Source organism: Pyrus communis, chromosome 2 (genome assembly GCF_041283825.1).
Source record: "Pyrus communis isolate YQ-2024b chromosome 2, ASM4128382v1, whole genome shotgun sequence".
Taxonomy (NCBI): domain Eukaryota; kingdom Viridiplantae; phylum Streptophyta; class Magnoliopsida; order Rosales; family Rosaceae; genus Pyrus; species Pyrus communis.
Genome location: NC_142566.1, coordinates 7,041,978 through 7,063,920, shown reverse-complemented (window position 1 = coordinate 7,063,920; position 21,943 = coordinate 7,041,978). Strand labels below are relative to the sequence as shown.

The window sequence follows — 21,943 nt, the reverse complement described above, 5'->3', positions numbered from 1 at the left end:
TTTACACGTGCTCAGAAAGATAAGCTTGTCAAAACCGCCAAATACTACGAGTGGGATGATCCTTATTTGTGGAAATATTGCCCTGATCAATTGATTAGAAGGTGTGTCCCTGAATCTGAGTTTAAATCTATTCTAACTTTTTGTCATTCTTATGCATGTGGCGGCCATTTTGGAGCAAAGAGGACAGCCCTTAAGGTGTTAGAGAGTGGTTTTTATTGGCCTAGTTTGTTAAACTATTGAATATCATGTAAAAGAATTATGACTTGATGTTCATTACAACCTGTTAGCATGTTTAAGACTTAGACTGTGCTTAAGGAAATATGATTTCCAATTTGGTTTAATTCATGACGATATGATTTTGTCACAGATTAGGTTCAAGTGAATTGTTTCACATTTTATGGTGTTTTGAAAACTAGTGCAATGAAATTGTCGTTTTCTTCAAACTTTGATGCAATTTTCATGTGTTTTAAAACTTTGTTGCAGGTTATAAACCCAAGCAAGCCAGTTATATTTATTAATACAGGTTCACTGAAGTACTTTTATTTGTTTTCCATAATCTTTTCTTCTATATAAGCAGCGTTGGTTTGTTTGTCCCTTGGTTGTTCAGTATAATCACTTTTAGCAATGTAGATTCTTTACCTGCTTTTGATGAAAAGGATCACAAGATTGTGAGTAACCCGACAGAAGCTAACATAATTGTACAGGTTAGATATTCGCTTGAACATATATAACGCCATCATCCTTTTTTCCCCAAGAAAATATGTTTCTGATCTGTTGCAAACCGTTGAAGTAGCTTGTTTTAGCTATATAAAATTCTCATTTTGCTTATAGGTTGTGGAGGGACTAGTCAAGAGTGGAATAAAGGGGGAAGATATCGGTGTCATTACCCCATATAACTCCCAGGCATATATCATCTGGCTTGCCCTCAACCGCCTGACCTCTGTCGAGATACATACCATTGACAAATACCAGGTCCGGTTGAAGGTTCACTTTCTACGCTGATGTTATTGTTTTCTTTATCTAACTATTTGTTTTTTGAAAGCAGAAGGATGACGTTGTTATATCTGTTTTCGGTTGTCATGATTCCTCTATTATCTGATTTGCAATGCCTTCTTTTCTATCCAGGGAAGAGACAAGGATTGTATACTAGTGTCCCTTGTTAGGTCAACGGAAAATCCAACGAATTGCTCCTCCTCGCTGCTCCGAGACTGGCATAGGATTAATGTCGCTCTCACTCGTGCCAAGGTAAGAATCACTTTGGTTTGGCCTTCTCACTCTATTATAATGTCGAAGATCATGTTCCAATCTGAATTTCCAGATTTTCTATGTTTTCGGAGTGACCAAACTTAGTAACATGTTTTTGTTTTTTTATTTTTATTTTGGTTTGCTTTTGTAGAAAAAAATTGATAATGGTTGGATCGCGCAAAACCCTATCGAATGTTGTGCTGATGAAACTTCTTATCGAGCAAGTTGAACAGCAGTCGGGCATCTTAAATGTATCGAACAAGGATATTAAGTTTAACAGCGAGTTAAGGGGATGCTCTCAGGCTCAGGTCAGATAGATGATTGATTGTAAATTTTCCATCCTGTTCGTCCAGTTTTGGTTGGTGACTGTACTATGCTGCTGATGTATGAGGTTGAAAGTTGTATATTTAGAAATATCACTCTCTCTCTCTCTCTCTGAGGCATTCTTTCAACAGAAAATTCTTCATTTTTATTCTTTCCCTCAGAGTCTTCAATGCAACAGGGACCCTTTTGTATCAAGAGATCACAATCACCAATGCGCGAGTGACTGAACCTGGCATAATTCTAAACTAAAAGTAGCATACTAATGCAATATAAAAGTGGAGTGCAAGGGGTTTGCAACTCTACTGACAAGGATTCTGAGCTCGATTCATTTTGTTTTTATACAAGCGATATACTAAGTCTGTGTGCTCGAACTACAATATAGAAGGCAAATTTTATAAGGCAAACCCGATGATATCTTTTTTTGTCTCCAAAAGTTTCTTTAACTTGCAATTCTACAAAATTCTTAAATTATATAATGTAGCTTCATTCTTTAAACCCAATAGAAGTGAAAAGAATGGTAAGGAAAGAGGAAAGCAAGTGAAAAAAACTAAAGTAACAATTTAACTACAAGGCAATAGACAAAATAGCAAACTAATATGGTAGTTTGATTGAAACAATATGGTGGCAGACAACATTCACTTCTCAACAACTTATGGGTTAAGATGCTTTCATGGAAAAACAAGGTATTTTTTTAGGTAGGATGATGATTTTGAAGTTTTAGATCCTCCTATTGATGTTTTTAACGGAGGACATGAAACAGAATCGAGCGCAATGACGTTTTAGGATTTATATAGCCGACCTCACTTAGTAGGAAAATACTTAATTGTTTTTTTTTTGAGGTTTAGGAGCGTATTGCCTGCAAAAAAAGACTTTGTTAGCCCAAATATGCGTGTGAAACAACCGAATTCTTTCGAAATTAAAGTTGCAGCATGCGATTGTGCAGGCTTCATTCCATGCGTGTTTTTGTTTTGTAATTGCCTGCGAAACTGTTCGGTCAGAAGCTACCAAATAATTCCAAGTCGGTAGGATCTCACTAATAAACGGCCTCTTGGCTCCTGTAATACAGCAGCCCTCCAATCTCGAAAAGATAGCAAGCAAATACAAGACTCTAATGAATACCCATCTTTTGCGTAGAAAAATTAACATCATTCATTTTGACTGCTCTCTTGTGCCAACAGATTTCATATTGAATAAGTTGCAGAACATTCACGGGTGAAATGTAATTGGATGAGTTGTACAATATTGATTTTGAGTTTTTATTTTCTAAACGGGTGTAAAGATAGATCGACATATTGAATTGGGCTACCGAGGGACAATTTAGGTAGTAAATTTGGGCTTATTAATCCTTTAACACATGGATTCCAATACAAACTTACAAAACCATTTCCCTTCATTCTTGGCTATGGCAGCCCTCAATATGCAGGTAAACAACATAACGAAAAATAGCAACTCTCTACGCTCTAGAGACTGGAGATCGCAAACGAACTTGGCCTCCGTCCGTACCCTCTTCCCGAATATTGTAAAATCCTTGTATTTCTCTTCAGCATCGGCACGAAAATGATCATGTCAAATCTCTTTTTGTGTTCTACTCACTGACATTACAGATATCCCTCAAGCACAACACTCTCATTTGAAATCTTAGGCTGCAAATTCTCCACTTTCAGTCTTTTGCCCAGATCCTTCAATGCAACAGGAAAGTTCCGGACATCATTTTCATCCCACAGCGGCAATACTTCTACCACAATTTTTTGCAGCAAATTCTGTTCAATACCATCTTGGAGAAACTCTTCAAAATCACTAACATTTCCTTTTAAGTCGAACAAAACACTACACATTCCTTGAGAGTTACAGTATTCCAAAATAGCATTTAAGCTTATTTCATCAAACACCACTGTTTCGATACCTGTTTGAGCTCTCTCTAGTTCTACCGAAGTCTCCTTGTCTGCAAAGACTATTAGCTTATCTGTGGGTTCCACTTTGAGAGCAGAGATTTTGATTGGAGAACTAATATTCCTAGCTATTATAATCCGAAGTGGTTGATTGGCTCCAGCTTCTTTGGATGCGGGAATAGAGACGTTCTCCATTATTGAGGAAGGAGAAAGAATAACTGCATCATATTCCTGTAACAATTGCGAATAGTAACCACCAGACGTGGCAGCTCCTTCCCCAAGCTGATCCAGAAAGCGTCCATTGACTGAGATCGAGTATCTGCAAACAAGAGGAAAGTCTCAACTTCACAGTACCAAGCAAACAAATAAAAAAATTCTTTTGGTTACACAGCACAACAATCAAAGACATCACAGCTCAAATAAGGTATCATTTCCACTCATTTTTATGTCCATTGATTTTCTCTTGCTATTGACTACTGTAAACAGAATAAATTTACCTGATAGTGACAAAAGGATTCCCCGTTAGCATACGATGGATATACGCCTCATTTAGCCTCCTGCATAATTCTTCCTCTACGCACGTAGCAACATCAATTCCTGCATCTCTTAATCTATCCAATCCCCTTGATGCTACAATTGGATTCGGATCCACCATTCCGACCACCACTCTTTTCACTTTGGCTTTGATTAGTGCTTCACTGCATGGTGGAGTTCTCCCATAATGATTACATGGTTCCAAGCTCACATATGCCGTTGCATTCTCAGCCAAATCCCCAGCATCTCTCAGAGCAAAGACCTGTAACATTTAACTTCTGGGTATAAATTTTCATTAACAGCTACTTATAAAGCTCATGTCAAAAGATAAAACACTTAGACAGCATGTAGTATCCACCTATCCTTTCATTCTTTCAACTTCTAACCGATCTCTCTTGCTCTCTGCAAACGCACGGACACAGATAGACCCCACTATTACTAAACTAATAATTTAAAAACTTTATAAGCACAAAACTTTTAGAACGTCTGATGCACCTATAGCAAGAGCTGAAATAGGAAGAGAATTCCAGAATCCGGATTGCTATCCACATGCGAACATTTTCAGCTAAATGCTCCACAGTGGTGAAGAAAATATAATTGGAAATTTAACAAAAACAAGAGAGAGATAACCCCAGAAAGAACAGGACCATGCTATCCAAAAAATAAAAAGTTGAAAGAATCAGTGTGCAGGTATATGCTTTCCCTTCCTCTATTTATTTTTAGTGATCTTTCCAAAATATTTTAACTTGTAAGTTGTAAGCAACCAAACAAAGAGCAAAGTGACCAAAAATTTTGACCACCTCATTAGTCAAACCGGTATCCATGCATTGAGAAGGAGAACTAAAACTGAGGAAAAGAAGTTTACCTCAGCATGCGGCTGGCCAGCTTTTGGGTGAAAGCCTTCACCAACAACCTTGCCATCCTTGACAATAACACAACCCACCATAGGATTGGGGCTGGTGCACCCGATAGCCGTTCTTGCAAGCTCCACACACCTCCTCATGTAGAACCCATCATCTGTATCCTCTTGTTGTGCCACTCCACACGTGACCCCAACAAACTTACCATGGGTTCTTAAACCGGTTGGTGATTTCGACACCCTTTTGAGGGAACTGTAAAAACCCGATTTGGGACTTGGATTCAACCTCAAAAGCTTGGTAGAAAGTTGCTGTGATAGTGAGACATTGGGTGGACTTAGGGTGTAACTTGGGAGTGAAAGTTTTTGAACTTGCATTTCTTTTGTTTGTAAATGTAAACCTCCGATCAGAGTTTTGCAACTTCAGCCAGATTTGTTGAAATGAGTGCAACTCCCTGCGAGCCTCGGGTTGTTCCCGCTCTTTAAGGCCAACTTATTCACCGTAAGAGCTGAGCAGCACAGATTTTCCGTTGTTTCAGTTTCTTAGAAACTGTGTTTCTGCAAAGCAAATGAATCAAGAACTAAAGAGAGAGACTAGAAACGCAGATAAACAGCGGCCATATGGAGTTCTATCGCCTCAATCTCTTACTGTGAGATCACTTGTGCGTATATTATCTTCTGATAACAGATATTTTAACTTGTAATCTAAACCCCCATCAGCACAACCACAATTCCTCTAAACCCAACGATAAACTAAACCCATTTTTCCCCCTTTTCCTCGAGAAATCATGCCCAAGCACCTGATGCAGGTTCGATTCCCACCGATTTCCCTCCCCTGACAAATAACTATTTAACACACTAACGCTATCGGTCTACTTCAAAATAACTGAATCTGGAGACTGGAGATGCATACAATATAGAAAAAATGAAAGACACGAACTTAAATCTAGTCCCATATATACGATTGAAACCCAGAACCCAAGTACAATCAGTGTTACAAAAACTTGAACCAACTGAAGTCAAGAGTTGTTTAACAAAGAGAGCAAATCGTTTACCTTTGTGGCTGTGGGAATACCAGTTTCCACGAGGAATTGAAATGGGTGCAAATTCTTGTCAATCTTTCCCTTGAAAATGTAAAAATCAGGAAAAAAAGTGGAAGAAATGTAAAAATCAGGCAAAAAGTGGAAGAAATTGTTGGCAGCCAGCGTTTGATCGGGAGACTGAACCCAAAAAAAAAAAAAAATTGGGATTGAAAGGATACTATTGGCAGTAGGAAACTGGTAAAAATGTAACGTTTAAAAGTGTCTGAGCCCGGGTTCGAACCGGGGACCTCTAGTGTGTGAGACTAGCGTGATAACCGACTACACCACCCAGACAACTTGCTGATGGTGCTTCAGTTAACTATAATAACGTCTTGTTAGTAATTTCTATGCCAAGATTGTTTTATTCTCACTAAATTAGGTATATTGTTTTAACAATATAAGAATTTTATATGGTTTTTTATTTTATTTTATTTTTTTAATAAATTTGGGAGGGGAAGTTTCAAACCCAATACATACGGGTAGAAACTCAAACACCCTATCCATTAGAATATTGGATTACATGCGGTTACTAAAACATGAATATTGGAATATTTGAATTTATGAGTTTTTTTTGTGTTTACTTAAACATGAATATTGGAATTATCATGGCCAGGGCTGAGGGAAGGCGTAAAGAAAGGTTATATGCATATTGAAGTGGAAAGTTGCAGTAGTAAAAATGCACAGTCTTCGGTCTTGACGAATTTGTACTTACAAACTAAATAAACACTTCTGATTAAAGACCAAAGCCACAAACTCAAGGTGTGGGGGAGGGGGTTAGCCAATAGAACTCCGATGCCTAAGTTAGTTTTCTGAAAAAGAGAGAGGTTTAGAGCTTAATTGCATAGCAAAAACTTACCAAAATTTAGTAGGAATGGGGTATTTATAGGAATTAGGGTTGCGTACATCTGTAGGTTTTCCATGTCATGTGTCGTCCAGTTGGCCAAGGTGTGTTATCTGTTGGATGGAGGAGAAATGATTATCCCAAAGATATTATTAATTAAATACCTTATTGGGATTATCTTGTAATATTTTTTATTAGATGTGTTTATGATTCCTTACTTGATTGAATTGGTCTTCAATTCGAAAAAAAAATAAAGATAAGATTTATCAATTAATCCTATCTTTAATACCTTTGACATTTCTCCTTGCCATGGGTAGAAGAGCTTGATGAGGTTGTTGTCAGATGCTCAAGTCTTCAAGAGAGTTTAACTGCCAATGGAATAAATGTGGGTCTCGCAAATTTAATAAGGGCATTCTTGTTATTAGTTGGTGAAAGTCCACATATCAACTCTAGGATTTTTCGAATCAAATACCCCCATACCTACTTTGTTGCATGCAAGAAAGGGCAAGAGGGTAGAAATCCCAAGTTAAGTGGATAAGACAGAAGAGTTGATCGTCGTCGTCTTCTTTGACGTAGCTGCACCAAAGGTAAGAAAAAATAAAACTTTTCCTCTTCTTTTTTATTTTTGTTGTAGATGAGCCATGTTAGGATGACGACATGCAAGGTACTGTAATGCAGACTTGGGTTAGCTCAGGTGAAGCCGAGGTGCTTGGAGGAGGTGGGCCAATGGGCCTGCTTCGCTAGGTTGGGTTTAAAGAGAGAAGAATAGTCGAGTGCAGGGCGATGAGCTTCTACATGAGTGGGCCTACAGGCCAATTGGAGAGAGAGATGGCTCGTGAGGCCTAAGCACTTAGTCATTAGGTTCTTGTAGTTCTAGGCTAAGGGGTGGCACGCTAGGCTGCATCCTGGTGTGCTAGCTCTATTTATTATTTTCTTTATATCTCTTTGGCAATCTTTTAAGCACCTTATTGGTGTTTTTGCAAAGGAAGTTTTCAATATGCCCTCTTCTAGCTGTAAAAGTGACGGGTATCTTCTGCCTAAGTATTGTCAGGGTGGGTCTTACTGTAAAGTCAGTTACTTTATGGCTGCTCAAGTTAAGATTGGTTATGATGAGCTATTCGAGGATTTTCTTGAGACATAGAAGCACACAATCCCATTCGGAGTTCGTGTGAAGCGCGTGAAAGGTGGAAGTAATAATAAGTCATGTACTGAGGCTGCTAAAGCGAGGAAGAGAACTATTAACTTTCACCCGACTACTTCATAATGAGATTGATCTTTCTTGTGTCGTGTTTTTTCCTATGAGGTGTGTTCTTGCTCAATGCTCCCTGAATTCAATTTGTGCGAGGGTGGGATTCTCAAACTTGAGCAAGTTCTTCGATTTAGGCTTGAACATCAATGAGTTCTAGTATTTTTTGAGATTGACGACAATGATGGCGTGGGGTAGTGAAGTCTCGCCAAAAGCTTTTCGACTCCTAAAGCATGAGTGATCATGAATGGGTCAGGGACGCTCTGGAGGTAAGTGGATAATGAGGTAAGTGGAGAGTGGGAGTCTGTCTTTTCGCCTGAGCTGCGTGTTCCGACTGCTTAGAATTTTTGTTAAGCTGCTATTGACTTTAAGTTACTGAGTATGTTCTTTTCTTTTTGCAGATTTCGAGTTTGGCTTAACTCCCAAGACCAAGTCTAACATGAAGAAAGTGCATGCCATTTGGACATTCTTGTTGGGTATTGCGAATGCGTTGAGTGTTCAGCCCTTTGGCAGGGAGAAATGTGGGTTGTCTCCAAAGGAAGAGTTTAAGCAGATCAAGGAAGATGCGTTCACCCATTCGATCGCCACTGTCAAGCCTACCGCCAGTTAACTAAGCCTTGTTAAAGACTATTGTGGCTAATTCCTAGAGTGTTAATGCAGACTGTTGTGCTCCAGTTACACCTGGGCAGCAAAACCCATCCATGTGTGGATATCAAGATAGTTTACCTTCTCTTAGAGAAGAGCATGCCTCAAAAGGGTGTCGACAAATTAGTTTACCATATCGTGTTGGAGATCATACCAAATTAGTGTCAGGGGATTAGTTTTGCCTTCTCACGTTAGAGAGCATACTCATATGGGTGTTGAGGATTAGTTTACCCTATCGCGTACCCTAAGAAGGGTGTAAGAAGCAGCTTACCCTCTATTCTAGGAAAGTAGACCCTGAGAAGGGTGTTAAATGGTAGCTTACCCTCTCTCGGAGGAGAACATGAGTGTTGTTTTTGAAACATGCATTTTAGCCAAATTTATGAATAACTTCTCAAATCTTCATTGAAAATAGGCGAAATGTATCAAACTTTGTTGGAAAGTAGAATAGCAAAACAACTTGGAAAATTATCGGCTTGCGAGGTCTTTTTGTCAATCTACTTAAGACTTCGAACTTATTTGACTTGGACGGGATTCAACGAGCGAAGTTCAGGTCAGACGTAATACGTTCTCATATTGTAGGCATTCCACTACTTCTCAATTTTGTTGTCATTTATGGTGGTGAACGTGTTACTATCCTTCTGTCTACTCTGCTGATTTAGTAAGGACCTTCTCAGGTGGGATCCATCTTTTTGGAGCCATCTATAAATGCATTAATGAAGGTTTTTCTCAAGACTATGTTTCTAGGCTGGAACTACTGGATCTTAGCCTTTTAGTTATAGCTGGAGAATAATTGTTGCTGATAAGTTGCGATTTTGGTGACAACCTTGTCGCATTCTTCCTCTACCAAGTCCAGGTTGTTGGCCACCTCATTTTTCTTTAGCTTTAGATTTAGCAGTATAGTATTAATGGTTGGCATGATGACATTGGGGGAGATGATTGGCTTGGAGTTGAATGTTAGGAAGAAGGGAGTTTCGCTGGTTGCTCGTCGTTTGGTTATGGATACACCTATAGAATAACAGGGAGCTCGTCTGGCTGCTTCCCTTTCTTGTTTGTGAGTGACCTTTTGAGGCAGTCTAAGACAGTCTTATTGGATGCCTCAGCCTACCCATTACCCTGGGGTAATCTTGGTGTAGACATGTGTTGCTTGATGCCATATTTCTGGAAGAACTTCACCAAGTCTTTGCCTACGAACTCTGCGTCATTGTTTCTTTCAAAAGAGTATGATATTCTGAATTGGCAGCTAATGTTCTTCCGGATGAATTTTTCTATATCTGTCTGGGTGGTGGTAGTTATGGGTTTAACTTCAACCCATTTGGTAAAGTAGTCGGCCGCTACGATCAGGATGTTTCTTCCCTAGTAACAAGTGGCATTGGTCCCACCAGGTCAATCGTTAATTGCATGAATGCCTCAAGGGATTATCTGCGGATAGAGTTTGCTGGTAGGTAGTGCGGCACTGGCGTAAAGCGCTGTCAGTTGTCGCATATTTGTAGAAGTTCTTTAGCATCTTAAGGCATGGTTGACCAGTAATAGCCTACATTAAGAGCTTTCTAAGCCAAGGAACAGCCACTAGAGCACCTTTGTGAATCATGCTCAAAATCTTCAAGTCGTCAGGAAGCACCAGGTAACGGAGATGTGGTCCTATGAAGGATCTTCGAACGAGCATGCCGTTCACATGTAGTTGTGTCCTGCCTTCGCTTGGAGCCTTACTTGATGCCTAAGTCAGTTTCTCTAAAAAAAGAGTTTTAAGAGCTTAACTGGGTAGCAAAAACTTACCAAATTTGGTGGAGAATGTGTATTTATCGGAGCTAAGACCGATCACATGTGTCGGGTTTACCATGCCATTTGTTAGTATCGTTGGCCAATGTGTGTTATCTGTTGGATGGAGGAGAAAAAAATTATTACATAGGTATTATTAATTAAATAATTTCTTGGAATTATCTTGTAGGATTCTTGATTGGATGTGGCTGTGATTTCTTGCTTAATTGAGTTGATGTTAGAAAAACATAAGATATTATTTAGTAATTAATTCTATCTTAAATACCTTTGGGAAAAAAAAAATCAGAAATCATATCAACGAAAAAAACCTATAAATTGATCATAATATTCATGAAATTTCGCAAAAAAGAAAAAGAAAACGAAAGCTTTCGAAATACCGAACAGAAGTTGGTTTGAATTAATAGTAATGAAAAATAAAGGAAGGAAAATGAAACAGTAATGTCGGATATTCCTACAGCTTAATTGACAAGGAAAATTAAATCGTATCAACACTATCCTTAATTAACAATCGTGGACTTCTCTATTACAGAAAGTATCACAAAATCAAAATCATAACTATCCCAAAATGGCCTCAACGAATATAAAAATTTCACTATAAATTTGAGGCATATCAAGGCTTTGTTTTTCTGCATTCTTCTTGACTTATTAGCTCCCAGATTATTCAGCATGGCTTCCCCCAATTTATTTGGTTTGATTTGCCTTCTTATGTTTTTATTGACTACTCAACATGCAGTTCTTGGTGATATAGACTATGGCGATGCTCTCACCAAGTCTTTGTTGTTTTACGAGGCTCAACGTTCCGGTATATTGCCTTCCACGCAAACAGTGCAATGGCGTGGAGATTCTGGGCTTAAAGATGGAAGTGATGCTGGTGTAAGTTCACACAAATTTAACTTTGCTCCCTTTGATGATGAACAATTGAACATATAGAATTTTTCTTTGGGAAAACAATTCGCGCACGCCCTTCTTCTCGTGTTGCATACCCTGCCTGTTTATTTTGTTCCTTAATTCTCATTTGATAATTCAAACTAAATCCTAGATGCAAACAGACCTGTTAATGGGTAGAAACAGGTGTACGAAAACACACTTTCTTCAAAATCACAATTAACAATTGTTAGCATCCACAGTACACATTCGAAAACTAACGCTAGCATTTAGAATTTTGCAGCATGTTATGTTAGAGAAATTATTTTCTTATGCGCGACATGATCTTCCATATACTACTTGATCACATATAACAGGTTGATCTTGTGGGAGGATATTATGATGCTGGTGACAATGTCAAGTTTGGATTTCCCATGGCATTCACAATAACAATGCTTTCCTGGAGTACATTGGAGTTCACCAAACAACTCGAGGCCAAGGATGAGCTGTCAAATGCATTGGATGCCATCAAATGGGGAACGGATTATCTGATCAAAGCACACACTGCGCCGAATGTCCTCTATGGTGAAGTTGGTGATGGTGATTCAGATCATGAGTGTTGGCAGAGACCCGAAGACATGACCACTCCGCGAACAACCTTTAAGATTGATGAGCAACACCCAGGATCTGACCTTGCCGGTGAAACTGCTGCTGCTTTGGCTGCAGCTTCCATTGCTTTCAAGGATAAAAACCCTAAATATGCATCCGACCTTTTGACGCATGCAAAACAAGTAATACTCTAACCAGATCTCGTACCCTATTTTTGGGTTCAAAAATTTCGTACTAGATTATGCATATTATTACTTTTCACATATATAATTGGTGTACCAATATCTAAGGATACATGAAAATTTGCAGTTATTCGAGTTTGCTCGCAATCACCCTGGCATTTATTCGAATAGCATTTCAGCAGCAGGAAAATTCTATGCCAGCAGTGGATATGAGGTAATAATTAACATTTAACATGGGGTTTATGCAAATATTAAGTCTAATTAATCAGTTAAATCTTTGTGACAAAATTTTAAAAAATTGTGTACGTGTTTCTCGTCAGGATGAGCTATTATGGGCTGCTTCATGGCTTCTTCGTGCTACTGATGATAAAACCTACCTGGATAATCTTGGCCAAGCAGGCAATACTGGTGGTGCTAGAACCGTGTTTGCTTGGGATGACAAGTTTATTGGCGTACAAGTCCTTGTTGCAAAGGTACTAGACCAACTCTGTGTGTGTATCGCAGTAAATTTATTTATCATATAGTTTGATATATTATGTTAATTGTTAGACAATATTGAATTATAGTTGTTGAAAAACTGTAATATGTCTAAATATGTGGTACGGATTCATAATATGACGATAAAATATATGCAGCTTGTTCTGGAGGGCAAGGTAGACTCTGCAGGTGCATGGGGACAATACAAGAGCCAAGCTGAGCAATTCATTTGCTCTTGCATTCAAAAAGGTAACAACAATGTGAAGAAGACGCCTGGTGGGTTGTTATGGTTTTTGCCATGGAACAATCTTCAGTACACTTCAACTGCTGTATTCGTCGCAACCGCATATTCAGAGTACTTGAACGCCAAGCATGCCTCCATTCAATGCCCTGGCGGCATTGTCAAGCCGTCTGATCTTATTGCCTTGGCCCAGTCACAGGTATAAATATCTTTTTCATCCTTAAGATGACGGACAATTATTTAGGGTTAACATATTTGTTGATGAAGTAGGATGCTCTAAACTTAAACTTTATTCTCTTTCCAATTTACTAGGTGGACTATATCTTGGGATCGAATCCAGGGGGTATGAGTTTCATGGTTGGATTTGGGACAAAATATCCGACGCAAGTTCACCACAGAGGAGCATCCATTGTTTCAATCAAGGAGAATTCAGCTCCTGTTTCATGCAAAGCTGGGTTCGACTTGTGGTTCAACAAGACCTCGCCAAACCCGAATGTATTGGATGGAGCAATCGTTGGTGGCCCGGATGAGAATGATGGCTATTCAGATTCAAGGTCGAACTTCCAAATGGCTGAACCAGCAACTGTTTCTACAGCACCACTAGTAGGTGTCCTCGCTAGGCTTGCCTGAGTTGATTGGTAGTTTTCATCCATTGTCCTGAACTTGGCCACTGTCTAGGGTTGTGTTCTATCATTTTCTCTAGTGTCCAACAAAAGTCCCATTGTCCTGAACTTTAACTCTATAAAGTAAAAAGTAATTAACTTTTAGTCTATATTTAGGGAATAAAGGCCAATTGCAAGATATGAGACGAACCATAAAGCATTTGATCATGATCAATTTTGTAAGCCTACTTGAGTATTGAGCATTTATCTGTAAGAACTGAGTTCCTTCCAATGATTAGTTGTTGCAACTGAGAAAAAGAGAGTCAATTTTCTCACATAAAATCATTCATATATGTGTGGATATGGATAACATATCAATTTTTTTTATATGTATCCGTTTGATTTGTTTGATTCCTGCTCAAGCTGGATGATGAAAATTTTTCATGTCCAGTCCTTTCGAGGAATGGATCCTTTCACGTACGTAGAACTTTCGTATTAAGTTGCCTACCTTGGTTGTCTTTCAATCGGTCAATTATTTATCGTCACAAATTGAGTATAAGTTAATGACATATCTCTCCATCACATCATGAACTCATGTAGATAAAGAGAGAGAAAAAAAAAAACCCATTAATTCTCTTATGCATAGTGACTTTTTATGGGTTAAAAACATTTGTCCATGTAAATACGTTTTTTACTTGTGTAACAAAAGACCAATTGCATGTGTTTTTTATTCCCCTCTCAAAATCGCTTGCAAATATTTCAAATACATGTAGCCGACGGTGGAGGTACGTAAATTAAAAGTCATCCTGAGTTGTGTCATGTAGCTTTGGTTGAAAAACGAGAAGTTTACTAGACATATATGTTAGTAATTAAGGGCAGTTAGTTAGAGATAATTCTCCCTATTATCTTATTTATCAGTTTATGTTTGAATTGTAATTTAAACTTCAAATGTAATTGTTTAGATGAGATAGGACTCTTGTATCTCTACTGTATAAAACGATGTATACCAGCATTACGAAAGTTAATGAGAATCAGAAAGCTTACATGGTATCAGAGCCTTGAATTTTTTTTTCCACGGTTGAGGAAAATTAGTCAACACCGCCACCATCACACTGTACTCCGGTCCTAAACTGCGAAGCACATAAGGCAGCAAATCTTCATTGGCAACGGGTTGTCCAATGGACGCCAACTGATCAGCAATGTTCTTAGCCTGACCAAGATAATCTGCGATGGATTTTGTCCCCTTTTGAAGTGAAAACAATTGAAACTGATAGTGAGTGGCATTAGCAAGACTATTGTGAAAAATTCTGATGAAGATGCTCCAAATTTCACGAGAGGTAGAAAGCCCAACGGTCAAAGAAAGAATCGGCTCAGTGAGGGTGGCTCGAAGCATAAGGGTCTGGTCAGTTTGATACCAGGCAAGATACTCAGGGTTTGGAGAAGTATTGATCACTGCCGAAAGAACAGTAGAAGTATCAGAGTCTGCAGAGGTAATAGAAGAGGCAACTGGAGCAATGGTAGTGATGACCGGAGAAGGGCACATATACGATCCATTGACAAAACACCAAAAATTCTGGCCAATTAAAAATGGCTTCACCTGACTCTCCAATGAGAGATAATTGGTTTCAGATAGTTTGATAGAAACCAAGGCAGACATATTGGGAATGGTGGTGATGTTCAATGATCTGCGTTCTCGGTTGTTTTTCTTTGAATCACAACAGACTCTTTTTGAAACACCTGTATCTGCTCCTCATGCGTTATATTATGCTCGTAATGGTGGGAATGGTCCCTCAGGGGGCCGTAATAATGGTGGTGTGCAACCTCTTAGAAACCCTGACGGTAATGGTGGTTCTCGTGGGTTTTACGGACCTGGTGGCAATGGTCATCAAGCACAGGCTCCTGCCATTGGTGGCGCTAGTTTAGGGTGTAACAATCGTGGGGCTCAAAGTGGTAACTCCCTTGCTCTTGGACTTCTTGGTCCTTCTCCCAATTCTCGTGGCCCTCAGTGCTGGGCTTGCTAACAATGTGGTCATATTGCTATACAGTGCCCTCAAACTGCTCGTGGAGATGATGACTTATCTTGGGCCTTTGCAAGAATGCATGTTGCCTCCTCTACTAATCCTTATTGGTATCCGGATACCGATGCAACCCATCATATGACCAGCGATGCTCGTCCTATGACATCTACTGCTGGGAATGGTCAACATGGTCAGGTGGTTGTGATAAGTCTGGTTGTTCCTGTAGTTATAGGACTCAACCATTTAGTTTGTTTTGGTTTTAAATAAGTTCCTATTATCTAGGAAGACTTGTTCTACGTAGAATATTTCCTCATGCATGTCACCTTCCGAGTAGTGTGGATCGTGAACTGGTTTTTAGGGTTTTTGTTACTTCTGTAAGGCTATATAATAGCCAAACTCTTCTTTTAATAAATAAGTCATTCCTCCAGATTGTTTGAGTTATTTGCAGTATTACTTTGAGTCTTTACAGTGTTGCTCTTGTATATTTTGTTCTTGGTCTCAACAAACTGGTATCAGAGCCCCTCACTGGGGCCTGAGAACCGAAATGCTGCAGCTTTTGAGTGACTTCCAAACACAAGAGAGAAAGAGAGGAAAATGAGTTCTGAAGGAAACTATGTGCAGGCGTCCATTCCACGTTTCGATGGTCATTATGATCATTGGAGCATGCTCATGGAAAATTTCCTTCGAAGCAAGGAGTATTGGAGTTTGATTGAAATTGGTTATGAAGAACCAGCAAAGGGGGCACAACCCCTATCAGAAGCACAACAGAAAGAGCTTGATGCAATGAAACTCAAGGATCTCAAAGCCAAAAACTATCTTTTCCAAGCAATTGATAGAAGTATCCTAGAGACGATGTTGGAAAAGGACACCTCCAAGAAGATCTAGGATTCCATGAAAACGAAATATGAAGGGAATGCATGAGTGAAGCGCTCAACTCTTCAAGCGCTACGAAGAGACTTTGAGACTCTTGAGATGAAGGTTGGTGAAACAATCACTAATTACTTTGCTAGAGTGATGACCGTAGCAAACAATTTGAGAGTCTATGGGGAGACCATGACTGATGTCACGATCTGTGAGAAAATCCTGCGATCTCTCACGGACAAATTCAATTATATAGTTTGTTTGATTGAGGAATCTAGGGACTTGGATGCAATCACCATTGATGAACTTCAAAGCTCGCTCACTGTACATGAGCAAAAGTTTCACAGAAGCAGCAGTGTGGAGCAAGTTCTGAAGGTAACCACTGATGTCAAAACTGAGGGGGGTAGCAGCACTTATAGAGGACGAGGACGTGGAAGAAGCAATTATAGAGGACGAGGACGTGGAAGGGGAGGCCAGGTTTCAACAAGGATACTGTGGAATGCTACAAGTGTCGCAATCTTGGACACTTCCAATATGAATGTCCAAAGTGGGAAAAGGAGGCTAATTATGCAGACGTAACTGAAGAAGATGATATGTTGTTGATGTCATATGTTGAGTTACCTAAACAGACTGACGCTTGGTTCCTTGACTCAGGATGTTCCAACCATATGTGTGGCAGTCAAGGTATGTTCACAAATCTAGATGAAACCTTTGTCCATTCAGTCAAATTGGGAAACAACAGTAGAATGAATGTGGTTAGCAAAGGAAGTGTCAAGCTGTTTTTAAATGGACTTACACATGTTGTCCATGAAGTGTACTATGTTCCAGAGCTCAAAAAACAATCTCTTGAGCATAGGACAACTTCAAGAAAGAGGCCTGACTATATTGATTCAAGAGGGAGTTTGCAAAATATATCATCCAACTAAGGGTCTGATTATTCAGACTGAGATGAGTAAGAACAAGATGTTTATACTACGAGCTCAGACGCTAGTCTCTACAAATGTTCAACCAGCAAGGTGTCTTCACACAAGCTCACAGGATCTCCCTTATCTTTGGCATCGAAGATACGGTCACCTAAGCCACAAGGGTTTGAGAATTTTACAACACAAGAAGATGGTTCGTGGACTTCCTCAATTCCAAACCTCAAATACCATATGCACAGACTGCATTCAAGGCAAACAGCATCGAAATGAGATGCCAACAAAAAGTACGTGGAGAGCAAGTCAACCTTTGGAGCTTATTCATGTAGACATCTGTGGACCCATTTCTCCTACATCAAATAGTGGGAAAAGGTATACCTTATGCTTTATTGATGATTTTAGTAGTAAAACATGGGTGTACCTGTTAACAGCAAAGAGTGAGGCACTGCATTGCTTCCAAGTTTTAAAAAAAATGGTGGAAAAGGAGAAATGGCTGAGTATCAAGTGCCTACGGACAGATAGAGGAGGCGAATTCACCTCAACTGAGTTCGCTACCTTCTGCAAAGAAAATGGAATCAAAAGGCAGTTAACCACTGCCTACACGCCACAACAAAACGGGGTGGCTGAAAGGAAAAATCGAACTGTCATGAATATGGTTCGGTCTATGCTGTCTGAGAAAAAGCTTCCAAAAACGCTCTGGCCAGAGGCGGTGAACTGGGCTATCTATGTCCTGAATAGGTGTCCCACATTGGCAATGAAGGATATCACTCCACAAGAGGCGTGGAGTGGCATAAAACCCTCAGTTGAGCATCTCCGTGTCTTTGGAAGCTTAGCACATGTCCATGTTCCAGATGTCAAGCGAGGTAAACTAGATGATAAAATTTTTCCTTGTGTTTTATTGGGAGTTAGTGAGGAGTCCAAGGGATATAGATTGTTTGATCCTATAGCTAAGAAAATTATTGTGAGCAGGGATGTTATCTTTGAGGAAGAAAAACAGTGGGATTGGGATGTGAGTTATGAGGGACAGATTATGCTAGATTTGGAATGGGGAGAAAATGAAGAAAATGGTGAGGGAAAAGAAGGGGTGAGAGAAAATGAAAATGGCAATGAGGCTAGAGAAGAAAGAAATGTGGGTGAGAGCAGTGTGGGTGAGAGCAGTGAGAGCAGTGAAGAAACACAGGTTTGTACTCCAAATGAACTTGGTGAGGATGAAGGGAGGGTTTATGAAGGAAGAGTAAGACGCCCTCCTTCTTACTTAAGTGACCATGTCATTGGAAAAGGGCTAAGTGAGGACGAAGCACACATAGTTCAAGTTGTGCCAACCGAAGATCCTATCTATTTTGAAGAAGCAGTGAAAGAAGAGAAATGGAGACAAGCTATGGACAGTGAAATCAGCTCAATTGAGAAGAATAAAACATGGTCTTTAAGTGAATTGCCTACTGGAGCTAAAAGGATTGGGGTCAAGTGGGTCTATAAGACCAAGTACAACGAACATGGAGAGATCAACAAGCACAAAGCACGTCTAGTAGCCAAAGGCTACTCATAGAAGCACGACATAGACTACACAGAGGTCTTTGCACCAGTGGCAAGGATGGACACGGTGAGAATGATCATTGCATTGGCAGCACAAAAGGGTTGGAGGATTTTCCAGTTAGATGTCAAGTCAGCGTTTCTTCATGGAGAACTGAGTGAAGAGGTTTACGTTGAGCAACCAAGGGGTTACGAGAATGAAGGAAATGAGCACTTGGTCTATAAACTACACAAAGCTTTGTATGGTTTGAAACAGGCTCCACGAGCTTGGTTCAGTCGAATCGAGGCACACTTTATCAAGGAGGGTTTTCAGAGGTGTGACAGTGAGCAAACCTTGTTCACAAAGAAGAATGGAGCAGGAAAGATCATCATTGTAAGTATTTACGTTGATGATTTAATTTTTACTGGTAATGATAAAGATATGATGGAGGAGTTCAAGAAGTCCATGATGAGAGAATTTGACATGACTGATATGGGAAGCATGAGGTTTTTTCTCGGCATTGAAGTACTTCAAAGAACTGATGGTATTTTCATACATAAAAAAAAATATGCCCTGGAGGTTCTAAAGAGATTTAGAATGTTGGAGAGTAATGAAGTGAGCAGCCCGATTGTCCCAGGTGTTAAGATTAGTAAGGATGAAAGTGGGATTACTGTGGATGAGACATATTTCAAGCAAGTGGTGGGAAGCTTGATGTATCTCACTGCCACAAGACCAGACATGATGTTTGTCACCAGTCTTTTAAGCAGATTTATGGCAAAACCAACCGAGCTTCACCTGCAAGCTGCAAAGAGAGCGTTTCGATACTTAAAAGGGACAATGAATTATGGTATTCATTATAAGAAAGGTGGAGATGGTGGATTGCTTGCTTTCACAGATAGTGACTACGCAGGAGATGTGGAGGATAGGAAGAGCACAAGTGGTTATGTGTTCTTACTGAGCTCGGGTGTTGTGACATGGAGTTCAAAAAAACAACATATTGTTACACTGTCCACTACAGAAGCTGAGTTTGTAGCAGCTGCAGTGTGTGCGTGTCAAGCAATATGGATGAAGAGAGTGCTGAAAGAGCTTGAGTACAGTAATGAGAAGTGTACTTTAATCAGATGTGATAACAGTTCAACCATTAAGCTGTCAAAGAATCCTGTGATGCATGGTCGCTGTAAGCATATTGATGTAAGATATCATTTCTTGAGGAATCTCACAAAGGAATGTTCGATTGCTTTGATTCATTGTGGGAGCGAAGATCAGGTGGCAGACATAATGACCAAACCATTGAAGGTTGATGTTATTCAGAGACTTCGAGGTATGCTAGGAGTTTGCGAGATTGCTGGTATAAACTAACCGTTTGATAACAGTAAGTTTAAGGGAGGGATTGATAAGTCTGGTTGTTCCCGTAGTTATAGGACTCAACCATTTAGTTTGTTTTGGTTTTAAATAAGTTCCTATTATCTAGGAAGACTTGTTCTACGTAGAATATTTCCTCATGCACGTCACCTTCCGAGTAGTGTGGATCGTGAACTGGTTTTTAGGGTTTTTGTTACTTCTGTAAGGCTATATAATAGCCAAACTCTTCTTTTAATAAATAAGTCATTCCTCCAGATTGTTTGAGTTATTTGTAGTATTACTTTGAGTCTTTACAGTGTTGTTCTTGTATATTTTGTTCTTGGTCTCAATAGGTTGTTGGTAATGGTGATGCTCTCCCTATTGCGGACATTGGTAATATTTCCTTTGAGTCGGGGACCTATATTTTCCGTTTGACTCAAGTTTTACATGTCCCTGTAATTCGTAAAATTTTGTTGTCTGTTTCTAAGTTCACAAGGGACAATTGGGTTAGTTTAACGTTTTTACCTTGGGGTTTTGTCATTCATGATTTAAAAACTAGTGTTATTCTGTTTTAGGGCCCATGTGAGGATGGTCTCTATCCTATCAAACTTGATCGTGCACCTAGGAGTAAGTCTTCTAGAGTTCGTGCCTTTGCTTCCCTATTTGCGTCGCCCTCCTTGTGGAATCATCTTCTTGGGCATCCGTCTCGTCAAGTTCTTAGTGTTTTAGTGTCTAGTAATTTGTTAGGGCCCTCTTTTTCTGTTTCCAATAAAGAATTTTGTATAGTTGCGCATTGGCTAGATCTTATCCCTTGTTGTTTAATTCTTTAGAACATTGTTCTATGTATCCTTTTGATTTAATTCATTCGATGTTTTGATGTCTTCAGTAGCTTCTGTATTAGGTTTTCGATACTATGTTTTATTTACGGATGACTTTACGCATTATACTTGGATTTTTCCCATGTGTCAGAAATATGAGGTGTTCAAACATTTTAGTAATTTTTTATCGTATGTTCAAACTCAATTTTCTACGACTATTAAACATTTCAAAGTGATAGGGGTCGGGAGTTTAATAATTCATCATTTAAACAATTGTGTGTGCAAAAAGGGATTCATCATTGGTTTTCTTCTCCTCATACATCGCAGCAAAACACTATTGCTGAACGCAAGCATCGCCATATCACTGAAATGGGTCGCGCTCTTTTACTTGCTGCAAATCTTCAGTACAATCTTGGGGCCGAAGCTCTTACCACTGCGGTTTATTTAATCAACCATTTGCCTACACATGTACTCAAGTGGGCTTCTCCATATAACACTTTGTTTGGGCGTGATCCTGATTATCTTGCTCTTTGTATTCTTGGATGTGCTTGTTTTCCATGTTAGGGTGATTACACCACTAATAAGTTACAATCTAGATCTTTGGCTTGTGTTTTTCTTGGATACAGTGAGCAATACCAACGTTTTAAAGAACTCACCTCGGGGCGCGCCTAGGGCGCCCTTGAGGCTGGGCGGAGAGGCAAACGCCTCAGTTTTGCTGGAGTAGGCGAAATGCTTCGCCGGAGACGCCGAGGCGGCGGAGGCGCGCCTCAAGGCGTCTGGATGTTTTTTTTTTTTTTTTTTTTTTTTTTTTTTCAAAAAACTATCCAAACCCAAAACGACGTCGTTTGGGTAAGGATTTTCAGTCTTCATCACCCACCATACCTTCGAATTCGACCCATTTTTCTGCCTCTGCCTTTTGCCTTCTGCGACTCTGCCTTGCTTCTTCTACTCCAGCGCGCTAGAAGCCCAGAGGCTCAAAACATCGGTGTCGCCACGCCGCCACGCCGCCATCACCCCGCCGCCGCCACCTCAGCGCCATCAGCCCAGCCCCAGCGCCGTCAG

The 21,943-nt window shown here is 39.7% G+C and overlaps 2 protein-coding genes, 1 long non-coding RNA gene and 1 other non-coding gene across 6 annotated transcripts; 2 read left to right on the top strand and 2 right to left on the bottom strand.

The window, feature by feature from the left end:
- The first annotated feature begins 480 nt into the window (after window positions 1–480).
- Window positions 481–1,719, top strand: LOC137746719 (uncharacterized). The gene is made up of 5 exons (XR_011069901.2): window positions 481–523; window positions 631–704; window positions 832–972; window positions 1,126–1,245; window positions 1,397–1,719. It is a non-coding gene; the product is annotated as an uncharacterized LOC137746719 (long non-coding RNA).
- A 1,166-nt stretch (window positions 1,720–2,885) lies between these two features.
- LOC137748309 (riboflavin biosynthesis protein PYRD, chloroplastic) lies at window positions 2,886–6,161 on the bottom strand. Of its 3 annotated transcripts, none has more exons than XM_068488446.2 (4): window positions 5,904–6,161; window positions 4,858–5,406; window positions 3,956–4,254; window positions 2,886–3,777 (listed from the first exon to the last, which is right to left on the bottom strand). In XM_068488446.2, the coding sequence occupies exons 2-4, from the start codon at window positions 5,224–5,226 to the stop codon at window positions 3,168–3,170; spliced, it is 1,278 nt and encodes a 425-aa protein (XP_068344547.2). In that variant the 5' UTR covers window positions 5,227–5,406; window positions 5,904–6,161; the 3' UTR covers window positions 2,886–3,167. The 3 variants fall into 3 exon arrangements, with proteins under 3 accessions (XP_068344547.2, XP_068344548.2, XP_088539668.1); XM_068488447.2 differs by having other exon boundaries at window positions 4,858–5,398; window positions 5,904–6,100; XM_088683542.1 differs by having other exon boundaries at window positions 4,858–5,390; window positions 5,904–6,100.
- TRNAV-CAC (transfer RNA valine (anticodon CAC)) lies at window positions 6,151–6,224 on the bottom strand. The gene has a single exon. It is a non-coding gene; the product is annotated as a tRNA-Val (tRNA).
- A 1,845-nt stretch (window positions 6,225–8,069) lies between these two features.
- LOC137748875 (endoglucanase 14-like) lies at window positions 8,070–13,441 on the top strand. The gene is made up of 7 exons (XM_088700810.1): window positions 8,070–8,111; window positions 11,132–11,311; window positions 11,680–12,093; window positions 12,221–12,307; window positions 12,414–12,566; window positions 12,729–13,010; window positions 13,124–13,441. Exons 1-7 carry the CDS (start codon window positions 8,070–8,072, stop codon window positions 13,439–13,441), a joined length of 1,476 nt encoding a protein of 491 aa, XP_088556936.1.
- The last annotated feature ends 8,502 nt before the right edge of the window (window positions 13,442–21,943 follow it).